Here is a 22,330-nt window from a genome sequence, read left to right as displayed (position 1 = left end):
TCACTCAGCACAGACAGTTTTACCAGAAGAGGTGTGTGCAGACACAAGCACTGACTGGTTGTTGTCAAGACATAAGATTGCTTCACGCTGGAACGGGTCAAGAACAAATGGGTATTCCTGTCACAAAGAGAAATCAGATTTAAAACAAGTGAAAAATCCCACCTTCACACTTAAGCCCACCAGAAGAGTGTTCACAAAGTGATTCGTCTCAAAGCATTAGGGTCAGCTAAAGGAAAGTAATATGTATGATTATACAAGTGCTTTCCAATCAAGAAACTTATTCATTTTGACACAAATGTTGACATCTAAAGTATTCTATTCATTTTAATAAATGATTCTGAACACATAAGAAAAAAATTAAAATTGTGTGTTAAACAGCGAACATTTTGCATTAGCTCTAAAATTGTATTTGAAAATCATTTTACTTATTTTCACAGATTAGTTTCATTCAACCAGATAACTTTACTTTGTGAAGGCCCATTGTACCTTGGCTGCTTTCCCCTGTCTAGGTTTAAGTGGCACGTAGTTCTCACTGGTAGGCAGAACAACCTGTTCAGAAGGACAGCAGTCAACCAATGTGCTCATATTAAATAATAATCAAAAGTTATGAAGTTTAATGTTTTCTTCACCTCATGTGTGCATCCTTCCAATGTCTCAACCTGCTCCACCTTCACTTGGGGCATAAAGTCTGCAAGACTAAAGTAAACAATAATCTTGTTAGCTATACGTCAACTCACCTCTTTAAGAACTACTACCCTGTTACTTGTTCTTAGCACTTATTGTTTTCACTCATTGAAAAAAAAATCTTTCTTGCACTTTTACTTTAGCACTGGTTTTGCTCTTAAATGCTTGTTTAGATGCACTTATGACCTCTGATGATTAGCAGTTCTCCTGATTTCCTACATTAAATGCACTTATTGTAAATCGCTTTGAATAAAAGCGTCGGCTAAATGACTGTAATGTAATGTAACTTCAAAAATGATGAAGCAGAACAGGCCACACATATAACTAGCATAAAAATATCAAACACTAACCCTAACCATCACAAAATCAACAGAGCATAAAGCATCCCATGCTGACATTGGGATATGGTCTTACTTAATTTCCTGTCGGGCTTTTTTCGTAAGCGGCATCTCCTCTGTTCCATCGTAGTCTAATTTCTTTTTACCCCTCTCAGATAGGCTGGGGTCTGTGTCACATTGTTGTTTCCCTGTGTAGTTCCTGGTGGAAGGGGGAAACAGAAATCCAGAACTGTTGTTGACCGCAGCTGAAGGGATAGTGTTGACTACTAAAGAAAGCTGAAACACTGAAGAGATCACTTAGTTGAGTGATGGAACGTATCTGTCAATAAACGTTGTATCCAGATGAACTGATTCAAACTTCTTTGATGCTAAAGAAAACGTTTTGAAGTCAACTTTCTGTCACCTACTTCACTAAATTAAGCTTGTCAAATCCAGTATAGACTTTATGGACAAAGAAAACGTTCGAGTATATACATAGTTAATTAAAACAATATATTATTTAAGATTGTTTTGGCCATTTTGTCTTTATTGGATAGAGCATAGTGAAGTGGCAGACGGGAAACTTTGAATGACTGTTGCAGTTAGAAAAGCGCTATATAAAATACAACTTGATTGACTGACTGATTGATCGATTGATTGAAACAAGGGAGCGATGGGTATATGCAACAAAGGTCAACGGCTGGAGTCGACAAAATATTTTAATAAGCAGTCACTAAGTATGACCCCCATCAATGGGCAAGCTAGGTTACTGCATGTTTTGCTACCGAGCACACTTTTACAAATTGTTGATGGTAAGCGCCTGGCCCAAAGCACGCATGACGCTCGGTGTGTGGTCAATTTTTAAAAAAATTCTTTTTGTTCAACAAGTCTCTGAGTTGTTCTACTACCAGTACATCATATCCGACAAACAGAAGAGGAAAACACGTTTACCCAATAACTGCTACCGCGGACGAAGGCAGATTTTGACTAGAAGTAGCCTGGTCATCGTCAAACACGCTGAACAAACCATCCCCAAACGTGTCCGCCATGTTGCCAAGCGGCTTCTTCTTCTTTGTTTATTTCCTTTACGCTTTTGGTTTCCCTCTTTTTCCTCGTTCTAATTTTTTTTGGCAGATTGCAATACCAACATTGAGGTGTACACCGCCATCTATCGTACAGGAGTATATAGAACAGGATCTAGAATACACGAGTTAAAAAAAACTACATTCTATCGAACAATCCGGTATATTTATATTAAAAAAATCTATTACCCCTCTCTGTGTTTCTCACACCTTATCTCCATTTGTTCCCAAAATCCCTTACAGCCGATTTGTTAGTAATCTTGACGGTCTGTCAGCAGGCTCTTATGAATCTTTTTTTAACTACTTTATTAATCACCGTGGGGGACATTCTCTCTGCATTTAACCCATCCTAGCGAGCAGTGGGCAGCCGCCGTGCCCACTGCTCAGGAAGGACTGTCTGTGTCCCTGACATGAAGGACAGGAAGGACTGTCTGTGTCCCTGACATGCATGTCTTTTTGATGGTGAGGGGAAGCCGGAGCACCTGGAGAAAACCCACCACAGACACGGGGAGAACATGCAAACTCCAAACAGGGGACGATCTGGGATGACCCCCAAAGGTTGGACAACCCGGGGGGTCGAACCCAGGACCTTCTTGCTGTGAGGCGACAGCGCTAACCACTGGGCCACCATCTTGTGGTAATAATTAATAGTAACCCCTGTTTTGTTAGTCAAATCAAACATGTTGTACAGTCGTGTTTTCTCCAGCTCAAGGTAATCTCCAAAATTTGGTCATTTTTTATCAATTGCCGATCTGCAAAAAGTTGTGCACGCTTTTATCTATTCTCGGCTTTACTTTTGCAACGCACCTTACTCTGGTAACAACCAGGGCGCCCTCCACCGTCTGCAGTTGGTACAACAGGCCGCTGCTCGGCTCATTTCCTGGACAAAGATGCATGGCCATATCACTCCTGTGCTTGTTTCCCTACACTAGATCCCTGTCATATTTCAAATTGATTTTAAATTTGTATTGCTCACTTTTAAGGCTCTAAATAGTCTTGCTCCTACATATATCTGTGATTTACTGGCATGGTATAGGCCACCTCGACCACTAAGATCCGCAGATGGAGACCTGCTGGTTATTCCCAGGTCTCGGTCTGTCACAAAGGGTGATCGAGCTTTTGCTGTCGGAGCCTCCTCACTATGGAGCTCTCTTCCTGTTGAAGTAAGAGAAACCAAGTCTCTAACTTTTCTTTTTATGAAAGCATTTATAAATGTTTTCTATTTGTTTTCATTTATTTATAAATGTTTTTGTTTTCCCTCTCACTTATTTGGTCTTACTCTTATTGTTGCCTCGTCTTGTTTTATTTCTTTGCGAAGCACTTTGTAACATTGTTTTAGAGAAGTGATATACAAATAAAAGTTATTAGGCGTTATTGTTATTCCAAATCCCATCCTCGTTCGTTTTCCCTCACCCTTTGTTGCAACCTTACCCAAGAAAGCTGAACCAGTTCATGTGGACACAACGTTTATTGAGAGAAATACCATTTCATCACTCATCTAAGTGACCTCTTCAGTCTCAACTGACTGCAGGTATCCCCACCCTTAAAAACAATACAGTGGCATAACGACTGAAAACAACGATCGGTTTCATATGCAATGCAAATAGCCGTGACCATTAACTAGAGTTACAGATGTCTTGACGCATGCTCAATAATCCAGGTAAGAAAATCAAAGAAGGCTGAATCAGTTCATCTGGATAAAGCGGTTATGTTTCGTCACTCAACTAAGTGACCGTTTCAGTCTCTGAAGAGGTCACTTAGTCACCACAGGGAGGACATGCGGGCAAAATAAGAGGTGATAAAGTGCAATGGTGCAGAGAACATATCAGAGATGCTGAAATAAAAGTTAGCAGGTTACTTACATACATGCCTGAGGTAGACGGACATGACAGAGCATACATACATACAATGTACAGTACAGTATATACAAAATGGCAGGCTTTATTTGACAGTGTTAAGCGTTCATGTGAACGAGAGCCTGCGGAAAGAAACTTTTTATATCTGGTTGTTTTAGGATACAGTGCTATGTAGCGCCTACCAGAGGGGAGGAGTTGGAACAGGTTGTGACCAGGTTGTGATGGGTCGCTGCAGTGATGTTGCCTGCCTGTTTCCTGAGTCTGGAGGTATAAGTCCTGAATGGAGGGCAGGTTGGCACCCATGATTTTCTCTGCAGACTTAACTGTCCATTGTAGTCTGTCCCTGTTTTGTTTGGTGGTCGAGCCAAATCAGGCAGTGATGGATGTGCAGAGAACAGAGTGGATTATTCCTGAATCAGCAGTTCCTGAGACAGGTTGAATTTCTTGAGCTGGCAGAGAAAGCACATCCTCTGCTGGGCCTTTTTGATGTTTGTGTCTATGTTGGATGCTTAGGCCCTGGGAGATAGTGGAACCCAGAAATCTGTAGGTTTTCACCATAGACACCACGCTGTTGAGTATGGTGAGGGGGGGGGCTGTGTTGGGGGGCTCCCCCTGAAGTCCACTGTCATCTCCACTGTTTTGAGCGTGTTCAGCTCCAGGTTGTTATGGCCGCACCAGAGGGCCAGCTGATCAACCTCCCGTCTTTAAGCAGACTCGTCACCAGTGGCGCCCCCAAGAGGTGGCCAGGGGTGGCCACGGCCACCCTGATACTATCCCTGCCCCCCCCGCTGCCCCCCCAGCCATGAGTCACATATGCAGAATATGCTTCTGATTGTGCATAATATGCTTCTATCTGATAGTTTACATTAGGTGCTGTTCATTTAAATCAATAATGTATATTTTTCATAATAATTCATATCAAAGAAAATAACAAATGCATAGCCAGGCAGCCAGCTGCTTTTGATCATCCGTCACTGCATCGCACATATACAATATAACAATAAATCGTCTAACACGTTACAATATATACACATTCATAACACGTTAAAACAGAATTGTTGTGGAACTCAAAATGTTAACTGTACCGGCATTAGTCTATACTCATCAGATATTTTGTAACATTAACTGTAAAAAAACAAAAAAAAAACAAACAAAGTACACTGCTCAAAAAAATAAAGGGAACACCTAAAAACACAATATAGACCTCGATGAATGAAATATTTCAGCTGAAAATCTTTATTTATTAGACAGAGGAATGTGTTTAGAGCAAAATAACCTAAGAATGATCAATGGAAATCAAAATCATTAGCCCATTCAGGTCTGGATTCAGAATCTTACTCAAAATCAAAGTGGAAAATGAGAACATAGGCTGATCCAACTTCTGTGGGAATTCTTCAAGACGATTCAAAATGAGGCTCAGTAGTGTGTGTGGCCTCCACGTGCCTGTATGCACTCCCTACAACGTCTGGGCATGCTCCTGATGAGACGACGGATGGTCTCCTGAGGGATCTCCTCCCAGACCTGGATCAGGGCATCGGTCAACTCCTGGACAGTCTGTGGTGCGACATCGCGTTGGCAGATGGTACGAGACATGATGTCCCAGAGGTGCTCGATTGGATTCAGGTCTGGGGAACGTGCAGGCCAGTCCATAGCATCAATGCCCTCGACATACAGGAACTACTGACACACTCTGGCCACATGAGGACGAGCATTGTCATGCATGTGCAGGAACCCAGGGCCCACTGCACCAGCATATGGTCTGACAATGGGTCTGAGGATCTCATCCCGGTACCTAATGGCAGTCATGGTACCTCTGGCTAGCACGTAGAGGTCTGTGCGGCCCTCCAAGGATATGCCTCCCCAGACCATCACTGACCCACCGCCAAACCGGTCATGCTGGAGGATGTTGCAGGCAGCAGAACGTTCTCAACAGCGTCTCCAGACTCTCTCACGTCTGTCACATGTGTTCAGTGTGAACCTGCTCTCATCTGTGAAGAGCACAGGGCGCCAATGGCGAATCTGCCAACCAAGATGTTCTCTGGCAAAGGTCAATCGGGCTGCACGGTGTTGGGCTGTGAGCACAGGCCCCAATTGTGGACGTCGGGCCCTCATACCATCCTCATGCATTCTGTTTCTCACTGTTTGAGCAGAAACCTGCACATTAGTGGCCTGTTGAAGGTCGTTTTGTAGGGCTCCTCCTGTTCCTCCTTGCACAAAGGACCAGATAGCGGTCCTGCTGCGGGGTTGTTGTCCTCCTGCGGCCCCCTCCACGTCTCCTGGTGTACTGGCCTGTCTCCTGGTACTTCCTCCATGCTCTGGACACTGTGCTGGGAGACACATCAAATCTTCTTGCCACAGCACGCATTGATGTGCCATCCTGGATGAGCTGCACTACCTGAGCAACTTCTGTAGGTTGCAGATACCGCCTCATGCCACCTCTAGTGGTGAGGGCTCTAGCAAAATGAAAAACTAACCAAAGATCGGCCAGAAAAGATGAGGACAGGCAAATGGTCTGTGGCCACCACCTGCAAATCCATTCCTTTTATAGGGGTTGTCTTGCAAATTGTCTAATTTCCACCTGGTGGAAATTAGACAATTTACCAACAGGTGAAATTGATTCACAAATCAGTGTTGCTTCCTAACTGGACAGGTTGATATCTCAAAAGTGTGATTGACTTGGAGCTACATTGCATTGCTTATGTGTTCCCTTTATTTTTTTGAGCAGTGTATTTCAGTATGCGATTCCTTAACTCTCATATTGACAGTTTTCTACTAGCCTATACAGTATACTACAACAGCATAATAGAATTCCTGAAATTCAGTCGTGGCTTTTGGTTTTGGTGTGCCACCCCGAGATTTTCATTGGCCCCATTTGGCCACCCCTATGAAAAATTTCTGGGGGCGCCACTGCTCATCACCATCCCGGATAAGGCCAACGATGGTGTTCAAGTGTTCACCTGAGGTGCAGTTATTTGTGTAGAGGAAGAGGAGTATAGGGGACAGCACAGATCCCCGTGGAGCGCCAGTGCTGATTTTCTTTGGGCGTAGCTACGCAGACTGCACACAAACAATGTTCACAAACGCACATTTTGTGGCAGGAATGAGGAAAAACACAGGAGACCAAGGCGAGTTTGATGTTTATTCCTCAACTCCAAAAACCAACTGCAGCGGGAACAACCCTGCACCGGCGAGCCCGGGAGCGTAAACCACGCCCCCAGCTCACAAGCCTGCTGGGTGAGAGGCATAGCCCCTAGTGTCCGCCACAATTTTATTATTTAATGAAAGCGCAGCCTTTTTCACTTTTAAATTGCACAGACTAACATCGCCATTGCGATTAGATTAATCGTGCAGCACTTGTTCCCAATCACATACAATCCCATGTACAAATTTATCCCAAGTATTTCAGCTATGACTCAAATTCCCATAAAGCATCACAGAGTTGGAGGAATCACTTCCGCTACGGCGGCCGTGTAGTCCAAAGCTCCCTTAGACACGTTAGCGCTCTACCCTGGGCTGTATGTCGTCTGTGTGTGGTGTTTATCCTTTGTAGCCTTCAGCAACAGCAATGATTTACGGTCATCAATAGTTGTAGTGCCACTTTTTGGGGAGTTTCTGGGGACTTGATGGGTGGGAAAAAGAAGAAGTCAGCGGGGGCTGGTGCTTCGGGTTCACCGGCAACTGCAGCGGTAGGAAACGGCGTGGCTGAGGACCCGAGTGTCGGAAAGAAACAGACGCAGAACAAGCCAGCTAAGCCCTTGAAAGAGAGTAAACCGAAGGGTAACTTTTGCTATCGCTGCTTTGCTAATCTCAAATTGTTTTTGTGGGTTTCGATTCTCTTGCCGCCCTGTGCTTCAGTGACCCAGTTACGAGTCAATGCAAACGTCTTGTTCGGTAACGTTGAACACAGTCGGCACAGTGCAGCATTGCGGTTTTGTTTTGTTTTTTTTTAAATATTGTGGGGCAGTAAATGGTTTTTATTGCGTGTTTTATATGTGTATTTTATTTTCTGCAAAACAGCTTGTAACTGTCACCCTGGCCAGGACACTAAAATCACTCATTAGCTTCCATCCTAATGTAAAAATATAACTTTTCAATAAGTTTCTGCCATGTCCACCATTCCCGGTACACCCAGCTCTCATCTGCCATTGCTTCCTCACCTATTTGAGTCTCAAATGACCCTGTCTTGTCTGTTTTACCCTAGTCTGTCTCCGATCATTATCTCTTATTTCTTCATAGAATTGATTTTAAAACTCTGCTTTTGGTTTATAAAGCACTGGATGGTTTAAGGCCAAAATACATTTATGATCTACTGCTAGACTATGAACCATCTGGACCGCTCAGATCGTCTGGGACAGGTCTTGCTTTCTGGCCCCAGAGTCAAAACTAAACATGGAGAGGCAGCTTTCAGTTTTTATACACCACATATATCTGGAACAAACTCCCTGAAAACTGCAGGTCTGCTGCAACTCTCAGTTCTTTTAAATTCTAGGCTGAAGACTTTCTGCCTTTTATTAAATAAAACTCGAAGCTTTTGATTTTCATCTTACACTGCACTGTAACTTTTACTCTCTTTTTATTGGTCCCCCCCATTTTTTATTGCCTTATGTTGCTTCTCTTAATGCCTTTTATGTTTTATGTAAAGCACTTTGAATTGGCTTGCTGCTGAAATGTGCTATACAAATAAGTTTGCCTTGCCTTGCCACATAGCATTTTAGCCCTGTGATGGCCTGGCGGCCTGTCCAGGGTGTCTCCCCGCCTGCCGCCCAATTACTGCTGGGATAGGCTCCAGCATCCCCGCGACCCTGAGAGCAGGATAAGCGGTTTGGATAATGGCTGGATGGATGTTAGGGTGCTAAGGCTCTTCCCCTTGTACTCTTTACTTATGGTTGCTTGTAGTGGTCTAGTTTTTGTTTATCATTCGTCTCATAGTATAATTTATGTTTTCGTGTTATAATATAATGTGTGACTTTATCATTACCCCAGTAAAGTCACATTAGCATGTTACCTGCAGAGATAGATATTTATGCACTGATACTCTGATACATTTGACTAACATAGCCCTTTTCTGCCTCCCCTCCAGCTCCAAAGACCTACAGCCTTGCCAACACTGCTCAGGTTGACACAGGAGGAGTCTCTGACAAGTCAATTCTTAAAGTGAGTCACTGTTTCAGTAGCTGTTAGCATCATGTATCTTTACATAATTTCTCTGTTGGCTCAGTTCCAGTGTGCTGTTGCTTTCCGGCTAACAAGTTGACTATTTTTTCATTTTAACACAGCGTATAAACTACATTGCTAAATATTAATGTTTGGCCTGGCACTGTACTATACTAATATGTTGTCATACAGATAAACCTTGTCTTAGCTTGTGTGACAAACCTTTCCATTCAACACAGGTTTTCATCCAAGGTGACCTCGAAAAGAAAATAATCAAGCTGATCAATGATTTCAGAGAGGAGAATGGAGATAAAGGCCCTGTATCAGGAAGACTCACTACTAAGAAATTGCTGGTAAAGACAAAATAATGTATCTGAATGTCCAGTGAATGTACACAAATATTTGTATTTCTGTTGTGTTTGTTGAATTCAGAGTGGATCCTCTTTTATGTCTGCAGGATCTTTACACAGCTTTGCAAAAGTTCCACTTTAAAACAGAACACATTGAGGAGGCGATGAAGAGTAGTGTACTGTATGGAGGGGATCTTCACTCTGCTCTTGACTGGCTCTGTCTTAACCTCAAGGATGGTAAGAAACATTGGTGGTAGAGGAACCTTTTGAAATTGAGGCTGACAGCCTGCAGACTTTTTTTGTTAACCCTTGGATTCTGCTTGGTTTGGCACCAGCCTAGAATGCTGTATCGGGTGTGCATGTTACAGTATAGCTGCTAAGGACATAAGGCCACCCAGCCTATTTTGGTAACAGTTGTACATGGCATCTCACCCTGACCTACTAAATTAATTCTGCTTGATTCTCTAATAACTAGATGAGCTACCTCATGGTTTTAGCCAGCAGATGCAAGAGGAGAGCCAAAAGAGTAGGCCCAGGTTTCACCCTCCTGTCCAGGAGAAGAACTCAAAGCCCAGCCCCAAAGCATCTAACAAACCTTCCAAGGAAGCAGATGTGGTGTGTGTTTTTTTCAATGATATGTTGACTTGATGGATTTGTATCATTCCAGATGAACTGATTCAATTTTCTTGGATTTTTATACCTGGATTATTGAGCATGCATCAAGACGATTTGTATCATTTTTACACAATAACGTTTCAACATAATGCTCACAGGTTTCCAAAAAGGATGATGAGGGCACAAGCATGAAGGATTGGATCCTTAGGTATGCAGAGCAGTGCAGTGAGGAGGAGGAAGAAGAAGAGGAGTCAGTGGGGGAACATAAGACTACACGCAATCCCGAGCTGGATGAAAAGTTTGACCCTGTAAGAAATTTTTAAGCATTAATTGACTAAAAGTAAGATATGAAAATAGAAACTTTATCACTGCAGTGTAAAAAAGTGTAAATTGATTTTTTTATTATGTTTTATAGAATCTGCCTTTGTGACGTAACTGTGATATGAGGTGTGGCACATGTGATATAAAAGTATGCAGTGTGTTGTCTTTGTTGTGTAACAGTGTGTGATATTATTTGTTTTATAGAATGACAGGTATCTTGTGCTCACTGCCCAACTATATGATGCCAAGGAAATGGCGGCTGCTGCCAAGACCAAAAAAGACAAGGCAGGCCAGAGGCAGGCGCAGGATAGGATACGTGTAATACAGCAAGGTCCGTGCACTTAAACGCATACACAGGGATTAAAGTTTGAGGTGTCCACCTGCCTCTGATTGCAAATGATATGGACATTCTCTCTCTAGAAATGAAGCCCCTGGAGTCCCACCCAATGTTCAACCCAGCTATAAAGGTAGCTGCACAGGAGAAGAAGCCAGCTCCAGTCTCTGAGGAGAAAGAGGACCTAAACTTCAACCTGTTTGAACCAGTTGAAAAGCCTCCTGCTGCAGAAAAAGGTTTCACATAAATACCTTCTTAGTTGGGTGTGTGTTTAGCTGGGTCTATTCTGTTGCCTACCAGCACGGGGATCGCCGGTTCGAATCCCCGTGTTACCTCGTGGCTTAGGCGGGTGTCCCTACAGACACAATTGACCCTTCGCTAAGCCCCGCCCTAGAACAGCCTCTGTCCAATCCTACGTTAGTAACCGTTACTAAGCAGGGGAGGCCTGGCAAGCTATCGAGGAAATGCCGAAGCGGTGCGCTTACGGTACCTGCAAATCAGACAGCAGATATCCTAAAAGTTTGGGGGGTGGGGTTGTATTTTGGGCTTTTCCTAAGCCTAAAACACGAGAGGAAAAATGTCGAATGTGGATCAAACAGTGTGGAAGACCTCACTCACAGCTGAATCCATCGAGGATAAACAAAAACACATTTGTTTGCTCCAAGGTAAGCTTGCTAACGTTAGCTAGCCTAGCTAGCTAGGTTAGCTAACGTGACTGTCAACTGGTCTCCGCTTTCGATCCTGTCTAGCCTTTGCGACCACCACCGATGATACGGGCACAGCCTTTATTTTACCACCTCTTGGTTTGTGCCATTGTTGTGGCAAACTTGTGCAGGGCTTAGCTGACTCTTCTGTTCTTGCCTTTATAAGATCCAGTGTATGGATCAAGCCCACGATGTGTGAGCAATATCCTGGTGCACTTTAAACAAACGGGAAAGTGGATGTGAGCTCCCCTGATCCAGCTAGCTAGCCTGGCTAGCTAAAACATAGCCTAATGTTAGCTAGATCTGAAAGCTAGCTAGTAGGCTATATGGACTCATAACTAAATGTCAGCTTAAAAAACCACTTAAAATACAACTATCTATATTGTCTTACCCTGCTGTACATGAGCATTGTTGTTCATTTATCTCCTTGTCCTTAACGTGAATAGTTAAGACGTGGGGTGCCTGGGTCTTATATTGGGACCTGTAGGCTTTAGCCTCAATTTTAATTTCCCCTTCATTCACACGCTGACAAATTATATCATTGATGTAGCTTTCAAATGCATATTGCAAGCCTTTCTGTCTACTTCTCTCTGATATCTCCTTGCTTTTCCAGAAATTGGATGTGAATTCACCTGGAATATCTGTCACTGACATGACAGTAAACGCCATGTTTAAATTTCGCGGACGGACGATAGCTTGCCAGGCGTAGCAACAGTAACTAAGGGGGGCGGGCCTTAGCGAAGGGTGAATTGGCTGTGTCTGCGGGTGGGAAACCGGATGAGGGTATGTGTCCTGGTCGCTGCACTGCCGTCTCCTCTAGTTGGTCTGCGCACCTGTTTCATGGGGGGGGGGCCACTGGGGGGAATAGCGTGATCCTCCCACGCGCTCCCATCACTCCTCACTGTAAGGTGAGAATAAGCAGCTGGCGACTCCACATGTATCAGAGGAGGCATGTGGTAGTCAGCAGCCCTCCCGGGATTGGCAGAGGGGGTGGAGCAGCGACCGGGACGGCTTGGAAATGAGGGGGTAATTGGCCAAGTACAATTGGGGAGAAAAAAGGGGGGGAAAGCCAAAAAAAAAAGGCTCTACAAACTGAAAGGAACTACTAGATTGTACCCCAAATTTTTGAGTATTATCACAGCCACGTTTTCAGGTCTGACTAAAATACACATTCTTGGTAATCTAGTTCACTTTCTAAATTTATAAATGACAGAACATTTTGCATGTTGTTCCTCAGAAGTGAAAAAGAAGGAGCCAAAGGACATTCGCAATTTTGATTACACGGCTCGCAGCTGGACAGGAAAATCCCCCAAACAGTTCCTCATCGACTGGGTCCGCAAGAATCTGCCCAAGAGCCCCCAGCCATCTTTTCACAAGGTTTCAGCTGGGAAATACTGGCGATGCAAGTATGTTTTTATCTCTGTACTGTAGGTTTTCATGTTGGAGAGGGTACATTGACAATAAGAACTTGGACATTAGCACAGATTTGGGCTCAGTTACCATGACAAAAAGAAACAAATCGTAACTCCAAAATGGAATGGGGAAAAAAATAGATACCTTGTTTTAATAAGTAGAAACATGACCCATAGTGTAAAGAAAGACATGTCATTGTTGACTAAGGATAGATGTCACATAGTACAGAAACATATTTTGGATGACCAAATTTCTTTTTGATTCGTATATTCATTGTGGGTGGCACGGTGGCGCAGTGGTTAACGCGTTCGCCTCACAGCAAGAAGGTCCTGGGTTCGAACCCCGGGGTAGTCCAACTTTGGAGGTCATTCCAGGTCGTCCTCTGTGTGGGGTTTGCATGTTCTCCCCGTGTCTGCATGGGTTTCCTCCGGGTGCTCCGGTTTCCTCCCACATTCTAAAGACATGTAGGTCAGGTGAATCGGCCATACTAAATTGTCCCTAGGTGTGTGACTGTGTGTGTGTGTGTGTGTGTGTGTGTGTGTGTGTGCGTGCGTGCGTGCGTGCGTGCGCGCGCGCGTGCGTGCGTGCGTGCGTGCGTGCGTGCGTGCGTGCGTGCGTGCGTGCGTGCGTGCGCGCGCTCTGTGATGGACTGGTGGCCTGTCCAAGGTGTCTCACCGCCTACCGGCCAATGACTGTGAGGATAGGCTCCAGCATCCCACGACTCTAAGCAGGATAAGCAGCTTGGATAATGGATGGATGGATGGATATTTTTGTGGCCATGCCAATTCCAGTTTACTTGCAAATTGATTTTTTGCTGTGTCCCGACATTGTGGCTAATTTGAAATTGGTGCAGAAAAAAATTGCTCCATGCTGAACATGTGTGCTGCCATTTTTTGTAATAGGGCTTAATCTTTGACAGACCCACTTTTTACTCACAGCCGCTAAATTGATCTAATTACAAAAAGTTGTCTTACATCTCTGAAGCAGTTTTTCAAGATTGATTATGAAAACATTTTGATTTGTACTTTTAATTGGCTTCATATAAAAATATCTCCACACATGCCATATTTATACACTTCTGTTTATGTTTTTGTCAAATTATTACCAGGTGGGTACCTTTCTGCCCTGCCAGTTAAGTCAATTTTATTTTTATAGTCCAGTATCACAAATTACAAATTTGCCTCAGGGAGCTTTACGGCAACACAAGATCCTGTCCTTAGACCCTCACTTCGGATAAGGAACAACCCCCCACCCCCCCCCCACCCCCAAGAAAAAAGCCTTTTACAGGGAGGAAAAAATAGGAAGAAACCTCAGGGTGGGCAACAGAGGAGGGATCTCTCTCCCAAGACGGACAGACGTGCAATGGATGTTGTGTGTACAGAATAAAACACAATTTATAGATCAATATAGATGTACTGTTTATATTGATTAAGTGAGAGAGATACGCTGCTTTTGCAGCCGATAAAGCATGCTTGTATTTCAATAAACACTCATGCCAAGATAGGTAAAAAACGTCCAATTTTGATTTTCGCCATTTATGTTCCAGTCTCCTGGAGGTTCGCTTAAGATCATGTGTCTTGTCGTTAAACCAAGGTGTAGGCCTCTTCAGTCACCTAACTGAGAGGTGCAACTGAATCGAGGAGACTAGAGAGGGCCACATTTAAGTCACTAGTGAAATTTTCAACAGAGTCAGTCTTTACAGTGAAAGCAGCCAAGACTTCAGGCAGCAGCTGTTGGCCAAATGCAGCTATAGTGGAGGGACTAATGTGGCGCGTGCAATTACATCTGTGCCGACATTGACAAAACAGGCCAATAATGCTTCAAATTTGATGAGAAAATGATCTGACACAGCAGATGTGGTTGGCAAGACATTCAGATCAGAAACAGCTATCCCTTTACATAAAACCAAATCAAGGGTGTCACCACTGCAATGAGTCGACTCTTGAACAAACTGAGCGAACCCACAAGTATCAACAAGCACCAGAAGGGCTTTACCTAGAGGATCAGCAGCCTTATTCAGATGAATATTGAAATCAGCAAGAATTAGAATCTCATTAGAATGATTGATAATTTCCCCTCGGGGGATGAATAAAGTATTCTGATGAGTAACAAGGCCTGAGACAAATTCTCCCAATTTTTTCAAGAAATAGTGAGTAAAAGCCAGGAGGTCGATAGAGTATCACAATCTGGACTGAGCCGAGTCTATTTATGGCTGAGGGAGATGGACCCAGAACAAGAGCCTCAAAAGACTGGAATTTAGATTCAAGTCTAGAAGTCAGATTGAAAATAGACTTACTATATATTAAAGGCAGGGATGGTGGCAACATGATCCAGAAAGGGCCGGTGTGGGTGCAGGTCTTTGTTCCAACCAAACAGTTACACACTTGATTTGTAGATGCAGGTAATAATCCAATTCTCAACTTTATTAATAAGAGATTAGTTTTTTTTAAATGAGTATTGTGATAGTATTATCAGTATCAAGCGATCTCTGTTTGCATCAAATGTTTGTTGTGATATGTCTTTTCGCCCATCAGAGTGCGTGTTCAGAGAGTGGATGATGTTGTTGAAGTATGTCCCACAATTGTGACTGAGGACAGTATGCAGGCCCAACATCTGGGTGCCACCCTAGCACTCTACAACCTGGTCAAAGGACAGGTAAGGTTCCTGATCCAAGTTTTCCCTTTTGTTTGTGGTTTTTGGCCAACAGTTTTTTTGGCTGTTGGGTCTTTGCAGTCCAAATGTCCCAGTATCCCAGCAAGCGTTAGCAGCAGAACCAGGCCACAGGGCAACATGCTGTTTGCATATTTTCTCTGCAAAATGTTTTCAGAACATATGTGCGGCCTGGCTCAGGAGGTAGAGCAGGTCATCTTGTAATCGGAAGGTCGCTGGTTCGATCTTCGGCTCCTGCAGAGAGCATGTCGAAGTGTTCTTGAGCAAGACACTGAACCATTAACTGCTCCTGATGAGCAGGTTGGCACCTTGCATGGCAGCCTCCGCCATCAGTGTATGAATGTGTGTATGAATGTGTGTGTGAATGGGTGAATGTAAGGCATACACTGTAAAGCACTTTGAGTGGTCAGTAGACTAGAAAAGCACTATATAAATGTAGTCCATTTACCATTTTACCATGCTGTGTGCTCCGCAAAATGACCATCTTCTTCTGTTCATACCTTTGCTCTCGTTTCTGTCACTCTTAGTCGGTGCACCAGCTTCTGCCTCCTACCTACAGAGATGTGTGGCTGGAATGGCGAGACAGTGAGCAGCAACAACAGGAAGAAACTCGCATAGCTGCCAACAAACCACGAGACCAGTTTATCTCCCGGTTATTGACCAGGCTCAAACAGCAGCAGAATCAGAGCCACAGCCAGGAACCAGAGCAACAAACCGGGTCCCAATGCCAATCAGGACTGCAGAAGCCAGAAGGTGAGGAGCCTGAAGAGTCCTGGGAGAGCCTGGCAGGTTTGGATGTTGGAGAGGAAAGAGAGGACCAGGGTGACAACAGAGAAGCAGGGGGAGGGAGAGAAGATGCAGAGGCCCTTGGAGCATCCAGACAGCTGCTAATGAAGCTACGGAAAACCCCACTAGCCTGCAAACTCCAGGTAAATAAACTTGAATATGTTTGACATCTTTACAGAGTGTTATTTTCACTGTATGTAAGAAATTTCCATATTTCTAAGATACTGCCTTCCTCAACACATGCATATATTAAACACATTTCATTCAAAATGTGTTCTTCCTTAAAGGCTGATCGGGAGCAGCTCCCAGTCTTCCAACACCAACAGCGCGTCCTGGAGGCTCTGCAGCGTCACCGTGTGGTAGTGGTGGCTGGTGAGACAGGCAGTGGGAAGAGTACACAGATCCCTCAGTTCCTCATGGAGGAGCTGTTGACAGGGGGTAATATGGCACAGCCTTGTAACATTGTGGTGACACAGCCCCGCCGGATATCCGCCATGAGTCTGGCCAGCAGAGTCAGCCAGGAGCTAGGCTGTGAGGAGGGCCCAGGCTCAAAGGTTAATCTTATGAGATTGTCATTAATTCTACCAGTATTTATTGTAGAGCCCTTTTTTGAGGAGGGGGGGGCAGGATATTATTAACCTTTTTACATCTGTAATATTACATATGGACAGCTGGGTTTTTATTGCAGTTGTAATTGTTTTGGAGCATGCTGATGAACAAGGGCAGTTTATGGATTTTTGTCTCAGTTCTGGAGCCCCAACAAAACTACATTAATGTAAAGGAAACGCAGGAGAATACTTCACAGAGGGATCCATAAAATAAACTTTCAACATGAAATGAAGAACATAGAGACTACTGTGTTGGCTGTAACATTAGAGATCATGCTTCCAAATAATATTTACCATATTTAACTCTACTATAATAGTTCTGTTGTAAAGATTCTTCTGTTTATTTTAACATAAGACTAGAAGCCCTAAGTATAAAGAACACAGTGTTAAATGCTTTTACATTGGATAATAGATTGGAATTGGTTGACTATCTGTCACTGACTTTGAATTAGAGTTGATAATGTAATGTCGTTACAGATGTCGCAGTGTGGGTACCAGGTCCGGTTAGAAAACCGATCGGGAGACTGGACTCGTCTGCTGTACTGTACTACTGGAGTCTTAATCAGGAAACTCCAGCAGGACCGACATCTTAGTGCTGTGACACATGTCATCGTAGATGAGGTGCATTACTACAACCATGTATTCACAAGATTTTGTTTCAAACAGTATTTATTAAAAAAAAAAAGATTTGGGTGTCCGGGTAGCGTAGCAGTCTATTGTGTTGCCTACCAACACGGGGATTCCCAGTTTGAATCCCCATGTTACCTCCAGTTTGGTCGAGCATCCCTACAGACACAATTGGTCGTGTCTGCGGGTGGGAAGCCAGATGTGGGTATGTGTCCTGGTCGCTGCACTAGCGCCTCCTCTGGTCAGTCAGGGTGCCTGTTCAGGGGGGAGGGGGAACTGTGAGGAATAGCGTGATTGTCCCACGTGCTACATCCCCCTGGCAAAACTCCTCACCGTCAGGTGAAAAGAAGCGGCGGGCGACTCCACATGTATTGGAGGAAGCATGTGGTAGTCTGCAGCCCTCCCTGGATTGGCAGAGGGGTTGGAGCAGCGACCGGGATGGCTCGGAAGAGTGGGGTAATTGGACGGGTACAATTGGGGAGAAAAAAAAGGGGGAGGGCTTATGTCACAATATGTCAGATATTTTTCTCTGTTTTCTTAGCTATTGTTCTTGCTGTCTCTAGATTGATACTGACCCCTCAAAATTGTGTCTAGGTCCATGAACGAAGTGTTCAGTCTGACTTCCTGTTAACCATACTAAAGGATGTTGTTATGAAGAGATCAGACCTGCGGTTGATCTTGATGAGTGCCACAGTTGACTGTGACAAGTTCTCTAAATACTTCAACCACTGCCCTATAGTCAGCATTCCTGGCAGGACGTTTCCTGTGGAGGTAAGTGGAGGACAAGAGGTTTTCTATCCCTTGTGCACCAAACAAGAGTTCTGGTTTTTGCTCTGCTTGCCTTTGATTTGAAAGGGTCCGTGGCTCAAAATCCTAGGAAAGTGGTCCTGGGTATGACACAGCCGTCTTCCTAGCTACTGGAACAGCATAGCCCTGAAACTGTCAAAATCCCATGTTTGACATGTTGTGAATGACACCTAATGTTAAACACACAACTGTTAGGGCATGGCTCAGAAGCCGCAACAAAAAGGGAGACCATACATGATATTTGAGATATAACCAAAATGAATTTATTAAACTATATAGGAATATTAAAGATCTGTACAATGAGGCATAGAGATCTGTAGAATCAGTGGTGTGGGAACATTGTATGATGTGAACACAAAAGAGAACTAAAGCCAACGAGGTGGTGGAGCCAGCCTACCTGTATGAAGCCAACACAGGCGTACCACATCAGATGACGACCCTCTCAGCTCCACCCACTGGTCCCCTGCAACCAAGAAATAATGGCATGGGCCAACCACCAGATGGGGTGAGAGGGACGTCACAACCAATTAAAATGATTATCCAGGCGTCCGGGTAGCGTAGCGGACTATTCCGTTGCCTACCAACACGGGGGTGTGTTAACTCTGGCTTGGTCGGTCGTCCCTACAGACACAATTGGCTGTGTCTATGGGTGGGAAGCCGGATGTGGGTATGTGTCCTGGTCGTTGCACTAGAGCCTCTTCTGGTCGGTGGATGATTGGCCAGATACAACTGGGGGAAAAAGAGGGGAAAAAAATCCCTCCCCCCTAAAAAAAGATCCATGTTCCTTTAGCAAAGGTAAAGTCAATAGTTTCACATGGTCATCATCAATTTTTTCCTCCTACTCTGCCGCACTGTAGCAACAGTGTGAAGCTGATGTCATAAAAATAGAAATACAATATCTGCATTTTGTGCAAATACTGGTGACACAAAAACAGAGATGATCATAGGACAGGATGTGGTCTGTAGTTACTAAAACCCCTGCATTTACAGGGTGTGCTACATCTTGATTCTCTCTTCCTTGAGCACACTACTGAAGAGGTTATTTTGTAGCTGTGTTTTTCCACAGGTGTACCATTTAGAAGACATAGTGGAAAAGACCGGCTACATTCTGGAGAAGGACTCAGAGTACTGCCAGAAGATTCTTGAAGAGGAAGAGGAGGTCAGCATCTCGATCACACAAAAAGGTGGCAAGACTTTACTGCACCAGGTAATACTCTGTATTTTAATGTTTTTACATTTTCAGGGATGCCTTTGTAAAGTTATAACTCTCTATGAGGGAAGGAGTGAGAGGAGCTAACTTGCTGTTTCAATTTTCTCTCTATCACAATCTCTCAGATGAGTGTAGAATATCTGAACTGTGGTCAGATGTTTGCCTGGAGATCTAGACTATCCCCATTATAAGAAGGAGCTCCTGCACTTTTGTTTGTTCAATGTCTCCATGCTTTGTCATACTATACTGTTTGTGCAAATGTTTGTTTTGTAGGAGGCGATTGTGAGGGAATCCGGTGGTGGCTTGGAGCTGGGTCCAGACCTGGACCACTTCAGCAGTAGGACCCGCCAAGTGCTGCAATATATGAACCCCAATAAGATCAATATGGACTTGCTGCTAGACGTCATTGACTACCTGGGTATCATATCCAGTATCTTTTGGACCAAAAATAATTATACAGCCAATCAGATATGCCTAGGCCTAAGGTAGAATGACAATGGGTTGCATAAATACAACTTGTGTTTTTGTTTGTGTGTTCTGGTAGACAAATCTGCTCCGTTCGCATTAATGAATGGGGCGGTTCTAGTGTTCCTGCCAGGTTTAGCCCACATCCAGCAGCTCTATGACCTGCTCTCCACTGATAGGAGGTTCAGGAACAAAGACAGGTGAGACCCACGAACATATTCTAAGTGACAGCCACACAAACATCATTTATCAAAAAAAAAAAAAAAAAAACTGACAAACCCCCATCACTAAAGCCAAAAAAAGTGAAACCTGACATACCCAAGACCTTACAAATGAGAGATGTGCATAATCTTCCAGTGATTTTCTGTTTGGTCTTTCAATTGTAGGTACCGGCTGGTAGCACTCCACTCTTCTCTGTCTTCAAGAGATCAAGCTGCGGCCTTCATAGTGCCGCCTGCTGGTGTCAGGAAGGTACTTACAATATTTTTTTTATGTCAGCGTGCATGGGAAGTACTGACATGTTTAAGGAAAAAGTTTCTTTAAAAAAAAAAAAGATTAGGGTGGGCAGCTAACTTTCTTGGCATGATATTTATTTTTAGTTGATAATACTGTAATGATTTATGAGTGTTAGTCAGTAAGTCAGTAATTAGGCTTGAAGAACATCAGTAGTAACTCTAAGGGACTGGGTTGTTCAGGTCTGTGACCATCCAACCAACCTCAGCCACTATGGCAACACTGCTTAGGCTGATGAGACCTCAGCTGGCTTGTGTAGCACAACTGTTATCTGTTTTAATACACAGCCGTCTTTTGACACGCTCCACAACTTCTGTGGTAATTTAAATGTGAATTAAGTTTTCCTGAAAAATACCAATTCATACCAATTTGTACTCCATCAAAAATTCTGATTTAGAAAATATAGCGAGTTGTACAACCTTTAAAAAGAGGGGTACTATACTGCCCTGGTTACTTGCAGCTGGAAAGCACAGTAGGTAAGAACACCAGCTTTGCTGCCAGAGATCAGGGGTTCAAACCCCAGTTGGGATGAGTCTTCAGTAAGAGTCTGTGGCTTAGGGCATCTGGGTAGTGTAGCAATCTATTCCATTGCCTACCAACACGGGGATCACCAGTTCGAATCCCCATGTTACCTCTGGATTGGTCAGGCATCCCTACAGACACAATTGGCCATGTCTGCGGGTGGGAAGCCGAATGTGGGTCTGTGTCCTGGTCACTGCACTAGCACCTCTGGTCGGTTGGGGCGGCTTGTTCAGGGGGAAGGAGGAACTGGGTGGAATAGCGTGATTCTCCCACGTGCTATTTCCCCCTGGTGAAACTCCTCACTGTCAGGTGAAAAGAAGCAGCGGGCAACGCCACATTTATCGGAGGAGGCACGTGGCAGTCTGCAGCCCTCCCCAGATTGGCAGAGGGGGTGGAGCAGCGACCAGGACGGCTTGGAAGAGTGGGGTAATTGGCCAAGTACAATTGGGGAGAGAGAAAAAAAAAGGGGGGGGGGGAGTCCGTGGCTTAGACTCCTAATGTTATACAAGCCTACTACCTCTCAGATCTATGTTGCTTTGGATTAAAGTGTCTGCTAAATGAAATTGTAAATTGTGCTAGCTCTGGATACCAACCCAGTCCCTGTGTGCTGTTACTGGTTTTCAAACAATCTGAACGTCAAGTGGTGGCTAATCACTAAAAGTCAATGGTTTAGAAGAATTACTGTTTACCCCTTCTGTGATTTTAATTACATGTAGTCGTTTGATTTAGAAAAGGCTGAAGATTTCAGAAAAATGTTTCTGCTTAACAGTGTTGAACATAATCACAATTTTAAATTCATCCAATAGTTGTCAGCTTGTCCAGTAGTCACAAAGAAATCAGTCTTCCTTTCCGTGCAAGTTGATTAACCAGCAGATTAAAGTTACCATTTGGAAGCAGGAGATAGATTTGTGCAGTACACTTCAGTTTTCATCAACACCTCTGTCAGTGAATCTCAAAGATTAAATGATGATTTGAGGGACGTCGGGGTAGCGTCATGGTCTATTCCGTTGCCTGCTAACACGGGGATCGGCAGTTCAAATCCCTGTGTTACCTCCGGCTTGGTCGGGCATCCCTACAGACACAATTGGCTGTGTCTGCGGGTGGAAAGCCAGATGTGGGTATGTGTCCCGGTCACTCCAGTACCGCCTCCTCTGGTTGGTAGGGGTGCCTGTTCAGGGGGGAGGGGGAACTGGGGGGAATAGCGTGCTCCACCCACGTGCTACTTCCCCCTGGTGAAACTCCTCACTGTCAGATGAAAAGAAGCGGCTGGCGACTCCACATGTATCGGAGGA

General features: G+C 44.2%; 2 protein-coding genes across 2 annotated transcripts in view; one reads left to right on the top strand and one right to left on the bottom strand.

Moving 5' to 3' along the window:
- Positions 1 to 2,050, bottom strand: part of mtrex (Mtr4 exosome RNA helicase) — a 39,824-nt gene extending 37,774 nt beyond the window's left edge. The window contains exons 1-5 of the mRNA XM_056290271.1: positions 1,953 to 2,050; positions 1,099 to 1,221; positions 630 to 696; positions 487 to 549; positions 5 to 117 (exon numbers count right to left, since the gene is read on the bottom strand). Coding sequence (XP_056146246.1) covers positions 5 to 117; positions 487 to 549; positions 630 to 696; positions 1,099 to 1,221; positions 1,953 to 2,050 — 464 coding nt within the window. The remainder of the gene's footprint in view (positions 1 to 4; positions 118 to 486; positions 550 to 629; positions 697 to 1,098; positions 1,222 to 1,952) is intronic.
- A 5,371-nt stretch (positions 2,051 to 7,421) lies between these two features.
- Positions 7,422 to 22,330, top strand: part of dhx29 (DEAH (Asp-Glu-Ala-His) box polypeptide 29) — a 37,942-nt gene continuing 23,033 nt past the window's right edge. The window contains exons 1-18 of the mRNA XM_056290526.1: positions 7,422 to 7,716; positions 9,020 to 9,093; positions 9,333 to 9,446; positions 9,551 to 9,680; positions 9,919 to 10,058; positions 10,217 to 10,366; positions 10,584 to 10,710; positions 10,800 to 10,949; positions 12,655 to 12,823; positions 15,365 to 15,485; positions 16,028 to 16,429; positions 16,574 to 16,840; positions 17,372 to 17,515; positions 18,116 to 18,292; positions 19,395 to 19,535; positions 19,812 to 19,956; positions 20,083 to 20,203; positions 20,390 to 20,474. Of these exons, the coding sequence (XP_056146501.1) occupies positions 7,563 to 7,716; positions 9,020 to 9,093; positions 9,333 to 9,446; positions 9,551 to 9,680; positions 9,919 to 10,058; positions 10,217 to 10,366; positions 10,584 to 10,710; positions 10,800 to 10,949; positions 12,655 to 12,823; positions 15,365 to 15,485; positions 16,028 to 16,429; positions 16,574 to 16,840; positions 17,372 to 17,515; positions 18,116 to 18,292; positions 19,395 to 19,535; positions 19,812 to 19,956; positions 20,083 to 20,203; positions 20,390 to 20,474 (2,811 nt within the window). The 5' untranslated portion in view covers positions 7,422 to 7,562. The remainder of the gene's footprint in view (positions 7,717 to 9,019; positions 9,094 to 9,332; positions 9,447 to 9,550; positions 9,681 to 9,918; positions 10,059 to 10,216; positions 10,367 to 10,583; positions 10,711 to 10,799; positions 10,950 to 12,654; positions 12,824 to 15,364; positions 15,486 to 16,027; positions 16,430 to 16,573; positions 16,841 to 17,371; positions 17,516 to 18,115; positions 18,293 to 19,394; positions 19,536 to 19,811; positions 19,957 to 20,082; positions 20,204 to 20,389; positions 20,475 to 22,330) is intronic.

This window comes from Lampris incognitus, chromosome 12 (assembly GCF_029633865.1).
Source record: "Lampris incognitus isolate fLamInc1 chromosome 12, fLamInc1.hap2, whole genome shotgun sequence".
Lineage (NCBI taxonomy): Eukaryota > Metazoa > Chordata > Actinopteri > Lampriformes > Lampridae > Lampris > Lampris incognitus.
The sequence above is the reverse complement of the archived record's forward strand: the minus strand, read 5'-3'. Positions and strand labels throughout refer to the sequence as shown.